General features: G+C 36.2%; 1 protein-coding gene across 4 annotated transcripts in view; it reads right to left on the bottom strand.

The window, feature by feature from the left end:
• The window catches only part of mask (multiple ankyrin repeats single KH domain), a 132,760-nt gene that overhangs the window by 4,420 nt on the left and 113,567 nt on the right, over positions 1–14,773 (bottom strand). For all 4 annotated transcript variants that reach the window (XM_069836168.1, XM_069836169.1, XM_069836171.1 and 1 more), the window contains 2 exons: positions 14,602–14,745; positions 12,700–14,442 (listed from right to left, as the gene is read on the bottom strand). In XM_069836168.1, coding sequence (XP_069692269.1) covers positions 12,700–14,442; positions 14,602–14,745 — 1,887 coding nt within the window. The remainder of the gene's footprint in view (positions 1–12,699; positions 14,443–14,601; positions 14,746–14,773) is intronic.

Genomic DNA, 14,773 nt, shown 5'->3' with positions numbered 1-14,773 from the left:
AACCGACTTTTTTCTAACTCCTTTTTCTTTTTTCTTCCTTTTTTTCCTGGAGATAAAAATTTGAACGTTATGTTTATGCGTAGTTTTTCTACAGAGGGTTATTACAAGCCTTTACCCTTACAAGTATCACAATATGTAATAAGAATGCTTTGCTGTCGGCAACAGAAATAGTTAGTCTATTTGTAAGATAGGCACTACCCACTTTCAAAGAAATTACCCCAAGAAACTGTTTCTTTATCCTTACTACTCGAGTGGCCGTATTGTATAACTTCTACGCAAACTGTCTTCTGCAGTTGTCAAAAGAAAACTTAGTGTGTTCATTACAAAAATGACAGATTTGGGAAAAGAGAAACTGTACGCGATTTAATAAAAACACAAGGATAAAGTGCATAAAGTATGTAAATCTACAACAGGAGAAATACTATTCCTATCTTTCCGCAGACAATAATCAACCACCAACCCTTGGCCCTTAAGAGCCCGTCGTTCACAGCCGAACTTTTAGTGAAGTCCTGATCCACTATATAGCACGTTAAACACAAGACCACGAAGGAAATTACGAAATGTACGCTAAAGTATTATGCACTTAATTTATGAAAATCTTTTATGGTATGGATTATCCGATTTTTCTATTAACCATTCAGTCCATCCCTTTCATTAGCACGGAGAATAGAGGTATTACTGTATACAGAAATATCGGGTATTAATAATGAAGTTCATTTAGTGGACAAATTCCTCAAAATACCACAATCAAAATTCCAATTACAGTAGACCTTCGATTTAACAGAATAATAGGGACTAAGGGGTGTCCGTTAAATCTGAAAGTCCATTAAATCGCGAAGTTTTTAAAGGGTAATATTTTATAATCCATAAATTCGTGGTGCTACAGTCCCTGAAGGGCCAAGACCCACCAGCCAGTTTCTGGCCTCGCGTCCACATGCCGAAGCAGAGGTGGACGATCATCCAACCAGAATGGAGGTATCGTGTGGTTAGCACGATGATCCCTCCAGCCATTATAACTTGTTTTGCAAAACCGGATTTTCGCTACCTATCGTAGCTCCCCAAGTGCATCACATGCTGGGTGGGCACCGGTCCCATTCTCTGACCGAAATTTCATCCCCTATGAGGACTTGAACCAGTGCGCATTCTGTAACGCGAGTCCTAGACAGGATGCCTTAAACCACGACACCACAGCGTGGGACATTTTGTAATAGAACACTGAAATTTTAACAGTACAGTACAGTACAATGTATTACTATTTCAATATGAAAGACTATACAGTATTAGGATCCGATTATAAATACAGTACAGTAATAAAAAATCACTTTACAGACAGTTTTAGTGATTAAAAAACGCCTTTCTGTTAGTCACTGATGGTACAAAAGAATATGCATTTATTTACTCGTAGAAGGTTGCTGTGCAACTAGTAACTAGTAGGCTGAATGAAGAGAGCATCGATTTTCGATTAAATCAAATTTGGCGCATATTTGTTCGGAAATAGTCTAGAAATAGAGATTTTAAAATATGTCTGTTAAATCCGAAGTCCGTTGAATCGAGGATCTACTGTATATCTGAGTTGCATCACCAATATTAAATTCCTTCTTCACTAACATACTGATACTTTTGAAGACCTAAAAATCTATCAAAAGACCTAAAAATCTATCAAATGTAGAACAATGGAAGCTGGAAATATACTGATTACTGCTTCTTTCAGTAAATGTCCAGAAATTACTTAGTATGAAAGTAAATTAAAATTATAAATATGGATACCTACAAGTACGGACTGTCTCTCTGAAATAAACATTATTAATATATTTAAACATACTATTCCTACCTACTGCTACCATTCAATAAAAACATACTAAGTTCAGTAAAGAGAATTTTATGGATAAAATTAATTCGTTTAACTAAAAACTAATATAAAACAGAAAAAATCTGCAAAACTATGGGTTTCTTGGTGCGAAAATGTTGCATACTAACTACTGTTCTGTTAGCACAAAGAAAATAAATTGTACTAACTAAAGATAACCGAATACCTTCAGTACTATTTAAAAACACTTCTATGAGAAACAGAATTTTAAATCAATTCAATATATACTTCAACCTTCCTTAAATAGTGAGATTTCATTACATCATTTAATCATGGCTTACAATCCAGGTGAATACAGGATTAGGCAGACAAGCAAGCAATAATATTACTGAAGTATTACCACTATGAGTGAAGACACTTACAAACAAACGTGAATGATTTTATTCAGGAACACCCAAAGGTTTTCACTTTAATGGGAGCAAAAAACAATGTTCTATTGTTCTTTACTCAGGGTATTTCTACATGGCTTAGTCTGAGGGTCTATTGGGACTTGCTGAACTTTACCAAATTCGCAACAAAAAGCAGAAATTAATCTGCATATAAGAATTAATTTCTCTGAGAAACACATGTCTAGGAATATACTGGACAGCTCATTTCATTTATCTCTTCATATTATGCAAGAAAACAAAATAAAATAATTGTTAGAATCCATTCAAGTTTATCGCAATTTTGTTCTTGATTTAAAATTAAAACCTGTATACTTCTTACTAAAATGTATTACAATTCATTTTCGTAATTTCCAAATATTTTCAATTGTGGGTACTGAATATGAACAAAATCCTTACGTAATTTAGGTGATATTGCTGTAATAAATGGACTGATATCTAAAAATGACTTTTTTTCATCAGAAATGCTGAAAACGTCATTTCCGCCATAATCTCAAATTCGATTTTTTACACATCACAATACTTTCTATAATAAACGCATCTGATGTTGGACTAAAAACAAATATATTTATTTTTCAAGAGCATGAAACTCACCATAGGAAGAGAGGAAAGCTGTACAGAGGGATATCTTGTTCAGACACTCTTTATGGTTTAAGGAAACAAAGTTTGAGAGTCTAATAAAGAAGCTTGCTAATACAATTCTTTAGACATTCCATAACCTCTTTCATAAATTCAGAATTCATTTTACAGACATTTTCCACTTCTTTCTTTCCTTTGTGCTCGATTATCCTTTTACAAAACTGTACAAATGGAAACAATGATGTGTTCTTATACATTACCACTGCCTAACACAAACGATATTAGTTTGGTGTCTTTCATTAACTTCCTCTAACAGCATTTCCACTGCTAGTCAACAATGTGATTCATCAAGTTGGACCTGCCCTTGTGAAATTTATTCCTGATCTCATTTTGAGTAAAAAAAAAGGTCTCATTTCCAGTAACAACACAACAGTATTGTAATAATTTGAATCCTACGAAAAATTGTAGTATTTGTGTTAATTAGAAAAAAAATAAGTGCAAAACTTTTTTGTATATTTTAGTCTGAAAAAAGGATTTCATCATTATTTTATTCAACATTTACAATACTTCATAAGTTACACGAAAGTATGTTATGTATGTTAAATGGCATTTGCACCAGACTTTTAAGATTTTCACTTTCCACTTCAAAGTATCTGACAGCACAAGTATGAGTCACATCTCCAAACAGCTTACTGTAGTACATAGAAAGCTTTTTTTTTCCCCTCCTGGTGGTACACAATTGTACACAGAAACAGCAGCTTTCCTCTTTCAATTTCTTTTAAATTAACATTTCTGTCATACAGTGACAAAATGTTGTACTATTGGCAGCGGTTATAAACATAAAGTTATGATTTTATGAAGAAAGTACCTCTAACAAAATGTCCCAAACTTGGGTGCTATTATACCATAAGTCAGTATAACTTGTAACTTAGAGTACCAACATCTTTTAAATTGCAGGAGTCCAAAAGAGTTCTGATACTTAAGCAAACATATGATTCACAATGTTAGTTTATGACATATCTCTTCAGGCTATGTTTGATAAGCATACTTGGGCAGAGATAACTGAAGATCCAAACTATGACTGGACTGATGTCGTTGCTACCATATTGACAGTTATGTATGCATCAAAGTGCGACTGTATGTATACAATACATACAGAGAGACTCAAATTCCTCTGATCAGTAATCAAAAATTTAATCAACCATAAATCAGTAGTCTTGTTCAACCAATAGAAGTCTGGTTCAAAGTGACCCACTAAGAAATAACTATTTAGAAATGCATCTGTATTCACATGAACCTTCTTGTAGAAAATTACCTCAGAAATAAACTCCTGGAAGTGCAGACCAAACTTCTTGAATCATCCTGTGTACCTTCAATTTTAATTTTGAACTAAAACGGAAATGTGATACTAAAATTGCACAGCAAGGCAAATATTTCAGGATATGCTATAGTATATAATATTATTTGATAGTCTTCTGGATTATTGTAATGATAACGGAATGAAAGCAACAAGAAGAACAGTGAAAGTCTAATATTACGAGTACAGTTTATAACAATAAGTCAATTATGACGTCACTATGTTTTTGCACCATAAAATTGTAATAAGATCATAATAAGTACCCTAAAAATAAATGTTTTTAACAAATAAATTTTATGATCAATTACACTAAAGCTACACTGACTGTGATGCAAGAAATCAATTACCGTGAAACCTGCCTAAAGCAGAAACTGAATAAACCGGAAACTTGCCTTAAATATGATTTTTCTATGGTCCCATGAAGTTGTAAGGCATTTTATTCAGTTTAAAATAGAAACCTAACGTGGAAATAAAAAAATCGACCCTCCCAAATACTAACATTGTAACTCAATTTTTTATGGTTTTGAGTTGTGCTAGTTAATATGGTCTTAATTGTTTCTTCCTTCCAGTACTATCATTGTAGCTCTAAACCTTCCCAATCGTATGTAAAATCCTATTGTTAGTATCTGTATAAACTGATTTACATGATCATTTTAAAACTTCATTTGCTTCTCCTGAAAAATGGAAGAAAGTGAGTTACAATGTTAATACTTGTGAGGGTCGAAATATTGGCAGTTCCACGAAATAAATATCAATTAAACTTAATAAAACGGAATTCCTACCAATGTATGCAATAAAATTAAAACAAAATACTGTAGAACTGTACCACTCATTAGCTTTTTGAACAGGTTGTTGAGTGTGATGCAATGTTTGTTCTGTGACGCTAGTACTGTACTGATAAGCTTGCATTGTAGATTTACCCCTCTACATCTGCAGTCTATTAGTGTGCTTATGCTGCGAGTGTTACCCATGAGTGATAATGGCAAGGGAGACACACAAAATCCTTATTCTAGATGAAATTAAGCTCCTAGAAGCAATCTATTCTGAAAATGGAGGAATTCACACCAACTGCTAATAATAATGCAGAACTACGACTATGTCTTTCAACAAAAATTGTAATTGAGAAGGCTTTATTATCCAGAAAAGTTACGAAACAAAAAACAATGGAGTGCCTTTGACTTTCCAATAATTAGCGGTTTTCATATTGTAATATACCCGTAATTACTTGTTTTTCATTACTTACTTACAGACTTTTAAGGAACCCGGAGGTTCATTGCTGCCCTCACATAAGCCCGCCATTGGTCCCTATCCTGAGCAAGATTAATCCAGTCTCTATCATCATATCCCACCTCCCTCAAATCCATTTTAATATTATCTTCCCATCTACGTCTCGGCCTCCCCAAAGGTCTTTTTCCCTCTGGCCTCCCAACTAACACTCTATATGCATTTCTGGATTCTCATTGTTTTTAAAATTTAAATTATCAATGCATGTACTGAAATAGCAGCACAGAGGTATAAAAACCAGTTAACTTTCCCCCCCCCCCCCCCAAAAAAAAGGAACCTCCCTACAATGGAAATTATTTCTGTTTCCAAGCATTTCTGGTTTAGACAGGTTTTACTATATTATTTTTACTGGTAATCAGCCATATGATTAAATTTTAATCAGTAGTGCAATCACTCACAATGGAATTTCTACATTGTTCCAGTCATACATGCTTGATTATGGGAAAGAAGAGAAACTATGCAATGACATATAATTTAAAACTCAATTATTTCTAACAGATGAACTACGTCATTTACTGTAGATAAATTAACTAAATACTGTAGTAATGAAATTTCCATTATTATGACATTGGTAATAGAAATGCTATGATTACAAAATCAAAAGAATGCCATGAAGATCACCTCCACAAATAAATGCATTTCTTTAGTATTCATTATTTATTTAATGTCCAGGCATTTGGTACAATGTCTTTTGCTTCCCAATAAAATGATGTTGAATCCTGTGGACAGTTCTTTAACTTTGCACACTTAAAAAGATGATCTTTATTCATAACTGCATTTTTTGTTCATCGTTGTAAATAAATCAAGTTCTCTGAGATTACAGCAACCACCTTGATAACAGTATTTCTTTGGTATTCCCTGATAGCAACTGGTATCGAAGCATAGTCCATTATTATTTGTTGAAGTTAGTGACTGCATCGAGAGACTGAGAGAACGTCTAAACTGCATTATGTATTATTTTTCAATAGCAACCACGCAGCTTAGTTGGTAAGCACCCAGCTACAATCTGGACAGTTCAGATTTCAATTCCAGGTGGTGGCGGGATTTTTCTCATTTCCAAAACTTCTAGGATGAGTACTAGGTCTCTTCTGGTGGTAAAAGGCAATTGGAGCATAGTGCTGACTATACCACCTCATTCGGTGTTGAGGTCATGAAAGTCTGGAGCTCAATCCACATGCTCCTTCATGGCGTGTAAGGGGATGCCTTTACTGTATTTTTAATATGGGAGATCGAAAGAAATATTTGTGTTCATTTTATTGCATTATAGCAATGTGTAGTTTCAAGTCCTATACATGGACTTCGTCAGATATATAAAACGGCCAAAAGTAACGAATTTTAATTAATAAGTGTAGAGTTGAAGTTAGCAATAAAATCATAACATTTAAATATGACAATTTTGTCGTACATCTTGAGTCCTCACTACAATGGATTTCTACTACAATTAGGAAAACCTGTTCTACAACCGAGTGTAGTAAAAAAATTCACAGAATCTGATAGAGATCGAACCCAGGTCTCTATTACAAGCAACCTGCAGCTCTGTAAGTTGCAGAATGAGCTACAATCATGTAAACATTTCAAAACAATTTAGCGATTTAAGTATCTAATTAATTTCCAACATAGATCGTAGCTTAAGAATGGATACCTCTTATGAGCATTTTGTCTGAAAGTGGGTATTTGACTTCATTCGATTTCAAAATAATAGTATGAATAGAAAATACGAAAATATGATAATGTTATTTAATGCTCAACATAAAAACAATAATACATTCAAATTTACAGCTTTATTTTTAAAGTTCTTTTTTATAATAATAATGAAGTTATTTTGTGTTCCCTGTAAAATGATGTAAATGCCAATACGAGGTCTCCATTCTTAAGCGATGATATACTAAATATCTGCCTCTTCCCATCACGATTGTCCATCATAAATATCTCAGGTTTAAGTTATAACTGTCAGAAAAACCACAAGCATCACAGGATAATCTGACAGTGAATTAAACTAATCTGTAGCAGATAATGTTACAACGTGAGTCACAGACAAAAATTACTTTATAAACAGAACCTTGTTTTATATTGCAAAACAGTAATGGGACACTTCATCTGGGTTTGAAACTATTATTATTATCGTCAACATTACTACTAGTACTATTATTACTATATCATTATTATCATTACTATTACCATTATTATCATTACTACTACTATTACTATATCATTATTACTACTACTACTGCTACTACTACTATTATCATTACTATTATTATATCATAATTATCATTACCATGATTATTATTATTATATTATCATTACTATTACCATTATTATCATTACTACTACTACTATTATTACTACTACTACTACTACTATCATTACTATTATCATTACTATGATTATTATTATATCATCATTACTATTACCATTATTATCATTACTACTACTACTATTATTACTACTACTACTACTACTACTATCATTACTATTATCATTACTATGATTATTATTATATCATCATTACTACTACCATTATCATTACTACTACTACTACTATTATTATTATTATTACTACTACTACTATCATTACTATTATTATATCATTATCATTATTATTACCATGATTAATTATTATTATATCACAATTACTATTGGCATTATTATCATTACTATTACCATTATTATCATTACTACTACTATTATTATTACTATATCATTATTATTATTATTATTGATATTACTATCATTACTATTATATCATCATTATCATTATTATATCATTACTATTGGCATTATTATTATTATCATCAACATTACTACTAGTACTACTATTATATCATTATCATTACTACTACTATTACTATATCATTATTATAATTACTACTACTAATAGTATTATTATATCATTATCATTATTATTACCATGATTATTATTATATCATTACTATTGGCATCATTATTATTATTATTATTATTATTATTATTATTATCATCATCATCATCATCAACATTACTATTAGTACTACTATTACATAATCATTATCATTACCACTACTACTACTACTACTACTATTACTATATCATTATGTAGCACATATGGGCAAATCCAGAAATGCATATAGTGTGTTAGTTGGGCGGCCGAAGGGAAAAAGACCTTTGGGGAAGCCAAGACGTAGATGGAAAGATAATATTAAAATGGACTTGAGGGAAGTGGGATATGATGATAGAGACTGGATTAATCTTGCTCAGGATAGGGACCAATGGCGGGCTTATGTGAGGGCGGCAATGAACCTCCGGGTTCGTTAAAAGCCAGTAAGTAAGTATTACTATATCATTATCATTATCATTACTACTACTACTACTACTACTGTCATTACTATTATTATAATATTATTATTATTACCATGATTATTATTATATCATTACTATTGGTATTATTATTATTATTATTATTATTATTATTACTACTATTACTACAGTTGTAATTCTCATGTGGTGTTTGGACACAATTCAGAAACTGACATTTATTCCCACAGGAAGAAAAATGAATAGCTATTTGTAATTACTTACTAAAAGTTGTTTATTAAGCCTATATAAGCCTATGATGATCTGTACGTTTTATTTAAAAGATTAGGAAACTACGAGAAAAGCATTTTAAATAATACGTTTTTATATGAATTACAGAAATAGTATTGGATCGGTGCATAAGTTCGTAACATTTTTCTGTACTTCCCTTGATCTGCTGTCCATGTTTTCATAGCAACCAAGTATTTATTTACACTACGAACTTATGCACCAATCCAGTACATCCCTCATAACAAAATAGTTGCTTCTGGAATATTACCTGTCCATGTGTACAACCTGTTCTTCTAAAGAACTGGCCGGATCTCGTTCATATTCATTACTCACATCTTAAAAGTTTGCACATAAAGATCAGAAGTTTTACTCAGCACGGTGTGTTCAGTCTATCTGAAGATCTTAGCCAAAATTAGTGCAAAGTGGTAATTTTCTCAAAAGCATCTCCAACAATCTTATTTCTCCCACTCCACACATAAATGGTAAAGTCTACATTTCCAAACCGCTATAAAGTAGATTAATCAGTGTTATGATTTTATTTATAGTGCTTTCTTGATTACAAGGCTGCCAAAACGACAAAGTTACTGAAATATCAAATAAAATTCATAGGATAAAGGTCAATATGTATTACTTTTGAAAAATTACTGTAAAGTTAGCCATTTCAGAGGCTGCACAAAGTAACATATTAGATACTATATTTTATAGTGAATGAAACATGGTGTCCCTTGCAAAATTACTTTTATGCACATTTAAGTAAAATTATTTTACTTCAAATGCAAATAGGTAGGGGAGCAAACTAAAAATGCATTTGCTACTCTAAACTTTTGTTTTTAGAAACGTAGTGTATTTGCAAACATAGGGTTCTATAAGAAAATTAAGAAAAATTTACCATATAATTCTACATAAAATTGTACTCTTATTACCATGTGTAAAATCTACAACTAGGTGTGCCATCTCCGTAACTACTGTATTTCTAATACCAGTCTCTTCATTGATAGTGAAACAGAACTGCCAAGTAGTTTCCATTTCATGTGACGTATTTTCTTAGTTTCTGTTTTAAGAAGGACTGATGCTTTCCTAGAAATTCTGACATTATTAGAAAGCTCCAAGAAAATTATAATCCATTTAAAACGACAAATGTCACAGTATTTCAAGAGCAAATTAAACTGAAATGACATTCTTCTCAAACAAGGTGATCCACAACTTGGTATTGAATTTTGTAATATAATATCAGACACATGCAATGGTAACTGCCTGTATTTATTATAATATTTTGAAACTCAAAAAATGGTTCCTGCACCATAAAAGTAAAGACAACATAGTGCGTTGGCATTTCAAACGAAAGAAAAGCTACATAAGACAAACAGGGTGGAACTGAAACCAACACACCAAAGTGCTATAGTAATGCTTTTGAAGCCAGAAGGAAATACGGAACCAGGAGTAAAATAAAACAGGTATAAGGGTAATAAAACAGCCCATCAAGCCAGCAACACATGCATTTTTTTCTAGAGATGTGCGAACACGTAAATACTCGTCTTTGGCTTCAAACTTTCACCTGATTTTGTTTTGGATAGAAAATGATTGCACAAACACTCTTTTGAAATAATCATTTCAAGGATTCTAATAAGCAAATTTGATCTGAAATGCCCTGAAGAAATCAAAGTAAATTGTAAAAGTAACATATACTCCATTTAACACTTTCTTTCCCTCAGCCCACTGTAAAACACCACAACGTCAGTGTGGCTTTGTACTATTTTATTTTTATTTTATTGGGTTATTTTACGACGCTGTATCAACATCTAGGTTATTTAGCGTCTGAATGAAATGAAGGTGATAATGCTGGTGAAATGAGTCCAGGGTCCAGCACCGAAAGTTACCCAGCATTTGCTCGTATTGGGTTGAGGGAAAACCCCAGAAAAAACCTCAACCAGGTAACTTGCCTGACCAGGATTCGATCCCAGGCCACCTGGTTTCGCGGCCAGACGCGCTGACCGTTACTCCACAGGTGTGGACGCTTTGTTCTATGATCACTGTCAAAATGTTAGTGAAATATGCATCTCAAAACAGTAAGAGAATATGAGCAAGCACCACTTTTTTCAAAATGGATGTCACATAGTTATCTATGTGCTCACAGTATTGTGCATTATGGTTATGTAAGTCTCTCATTAAATAACAAAATTTGTAAATATGACGTAGCTTGATTCCTTTCCATTCATTTCATGACAGGGCACGACAATGACTTTCACAACAGGCTATACAAATGGCTTCAACTCATCCCTCCTCCATACACTACACAATTTGTATTTATTATTTTGTTTTTGTTCTGGTGATATGTAATAATTCTCCTTCTGCAGAATAACTTTGGGCTACTTCTATGGTGTGGTGGTAGCTTGTCTATAAACTGGACTTCTCGGTTTAATTTCCAGCACACTCAATTATATTTTTCAAGGGCAGAGGGATCCACCCAGCCTCATCATTACAAAAATTGGGAAGCTATGGTAGGTGGCCATGGGAACTTGCAGAACCCCTATCCTGTCTGGTAGTTAGATACGTGACTAATAGATGGCAGGTGTGTGGCTCGACCCTGGTTCCTCATGTGGCTGTAGTGTCATGGGATATCGTTTTAGAATAACTATGAATGGTGAAATACTTCCACGAAAATCTCAAGTGAGAAACTGTTTAGAGTTTCTGGCATCATTTGGGCAATGAGCATATCTCATGACTGCTGTAAAATGTATGAATCCTAAAACACACTTCAAGACTGAAACATACTTTTTTATTATGTAATATTCAGCCAGACATTGTGTATTGCCTGGAAATTTTCTATCACGATGTAAGATGAATTTGGACTTCAGATAAAAAACAAACCTGCTTAATATTTGCAGCAATTTTTAGTGGCACAATTTCATCACCCCACCTCTAGCTGTGCATCACCCACACAACTTTCGAAATAAAAGTGAAGCAAACTCAGAGCCAAATACGTTATTTCATCTGAAATCATTTACTTTAATAGACAATTTCTGTTTACAAATGAGTGTAGGTATGCAGTAATACAATCAAAAACTTACACGACCAACCTTCATAACATACTACTGTATCTCTTTAGACAAATATTATAATAGTAAAGATCCATAGCTTGACAAAACATTCTACTTTCTGTCATTTAAATGCTCAATAATAGCACAAAGCTTAAAGTTTACTGTAACATTTACTATGACTTCCTACAGAGCCAATCATGTCCAATGCAACGTGCAGACACATTCAGTTCAAATCTGACTAGCAGAACTGGCAATAGAATTCCAAGTATATCATTAAATGAGAGTTACCAGCCTACAGTTATTATAAAGACCCACTCTAGTACAATGTATGAAAAATAAAATTTGCTATTCAGTGCTCACAAATAGAAAGCTCGTGAACCAGTGTGAATGGTGTACTGTTTGCACATCCCTAACATTACATACACACGAAATACAAAGAGTGACAATTGCAATGCACCAGTGCTACTTTACATTACTTATTATCCAACACCATACAACATAATCAAATGAAATGACTTCATGCTTGCAGTAGCAGCAGGAAATGTTAAAAATAGGGGTGGGATGTCTTCAAAGGCAGGGCACACTTTACATCCTCATGCTTTTGTACACCCAACTAGTGTATACCTGGAACGTTGCATCCATCATGTGAGGCAGTTCGTCAGTTGTGGGCATACGGCCATAGTGTGAGGCAGTGGCTCTGTAAATCTGGTGCCTTTCCAAGGAGTGGCTCATGCCTGCACCCACCCACGACGAGATGGGCATCTTTGGATCTGCACCACCAAGCATCCAGTTCGGATCCAGATCTCCACCTGTGCCTACTCCGCCCATGCTGCCGTAGTTGTTCTTCCAACTGGCACGCTCGGTGCCGATCGGCCGGGGTGGGATCTTGCGGTCCTCCAGCTTGTGGTGGCCAGGCTCTCCCGCTTGTCCTGGGTTGCCGCTTGCCGGAGATGACGGAGACATCGCAGGAGAGTTGCCTCCCCCCACAATGGCCCCGTTTTCCAGCCCTGCCAGCAGGTCGGCGGCACTGCCGTTCCCAGGGTGTGCCAAGTTTGCGGCGAGATTTGCCAAATGCGCCATGGTGCCAGAGAAGCTCATTGGTCCCATGACGTCAGGCTGCGCGTGGGGGTGGTGAGGGTGGTGGTACGTCGGGGTGAACAAGGGCCATCTTTGCCCATTGGCTCCCATGCTGGTGGTGGGGCCAGGGGTCGGGCCAGGACCCGGTAGTGGCTGGTGGTGGTAAGGATTGAGAGAGGACTTCGCCAATGGGAACGACATATTGGGAAGCATAGTGCCTAGGGCCGATGCTGATGTCTGCATGGAGGAGGGGGGCTGCGAGGGGGGCATCACGTTTGCTCGCTGATGGAATGTTGCTGTAGCACTGAACATGTTGCCGGCCCCTGACTGCTGTTGCTGCTGCTGCTGTTGTTGCTGTGGGGGCGGTGGTGGGGGCGGTTGCTGTTGAGGTGGCTGCTGCTGCTGTGGGGGTGGGGGTGGAGGAGGCTGTTGCTGCTGTGTCTGCTGCGGCTGCTGCTGCTGCTGCGGCTTGTTAGCTAGGTGGAGAGAGAAGTCGGGAGCACTGGGATTCAAGCGGGACATGCTCACCGTCGTGCTCGTGTTCCCCTGGGACGAGTTGGGTTTCGACTGCGAGTAGTTCATGGGGTGGTGGTGGGAGTGCTGGTGGTGGTAGGAACTGAGCATCGGATGCTGCTGTTGCTGCTGCTGTTGCGGAGGTGGTTGCTGCTGCTGAGGCTGCTGCTGTTGCTGCTGCTGTTGTGGAACAGTCTGAGCGTCGCCTCCCCCAGGCACCATCTTCAGTAGGGCCGTACTGTGACCTTGGGGATCTGGCCCGTAGCCCGGTGCAGACACAGGGGTGTACATAGCACTGTGGTCGAGTGTAGACTGTGATGAGGATGCCACGATGCTGTGCTGGTGACTGGAAACTGTTCGAGGAGGATGCTCTCCGCTTTGAAACACCGCTCTGTTTCCAAATGGAGATGGAGTCATGGGACCGCCACTTACATCCATGTGAGATGACGGCTGCTGACCGACGACCCCCACATTCAGGTTGGTTCCTGAATTACCAGAATTAGAATGCATGTCGAGTGTGTTTCCACTCGATACTGGGCGTGCAATGGCGAGGCCACTGTGGGTTGCCTGCACTGGTGGCTGTTTAACAGCCATCGTCATTACAGGGCCAGACGAGTGAGGAACACATTGCTCTGCAGAGTACACGCCAGCGTTCTGGTATGACGACCCAGGAACCATTGGCATAGAAGGGGGGGTTGTGCTGTTGCTGCTTGTCTTTGAAGACACCGGAGAGCAGACCGTTGTTCCACGGTAACCAGGAGCCTTCGCTGCATCTACCTGCAAATCAACACACACCTAGTGTTGTACAGTGTTTACATGTCTGCGCAGCTATTTAAATTTTCTGAGATTACTATCGAATTTAAATAGCTGACTAAATGAATTATATTTCAGTGTTCATTCCTGAATATTAAAATAATGGTCACAGTTTCATCATACCTGAGGCGGAACATTATCAATGAATTTCCCGCCAGAAACACCAGATCCATTACCAGCTACTGCACCCGTAGCAGCCACACTGGCGAAGTTCATCCCCTTCTGAGAGTTGTCATTATCTCGACCCCACATTGACTGCTGTGTGACCTGGCAAAAGTCAGTGCTATGTAAGTAC

The sequence above is a fragment of the Periplaneta americana genome, chromosome 9 (genome assembly GCF_040183065.1).
Source record: "Periplaneta americana isolate PAMFEO1 chromosome 9, P.americana_PAMFEO1_priV1, whole genome shotgun sequence".
NCBI lineage: Eukaryota > Metazoa > Arthropoda > Insecta > Blattodea > Blattidae > Periplaneta > Periplaneta americana.
Note: the sequence above shows the minus strand (reverse complement) of the source record. Positions and strands in the feature narration are given on the sequence as shown.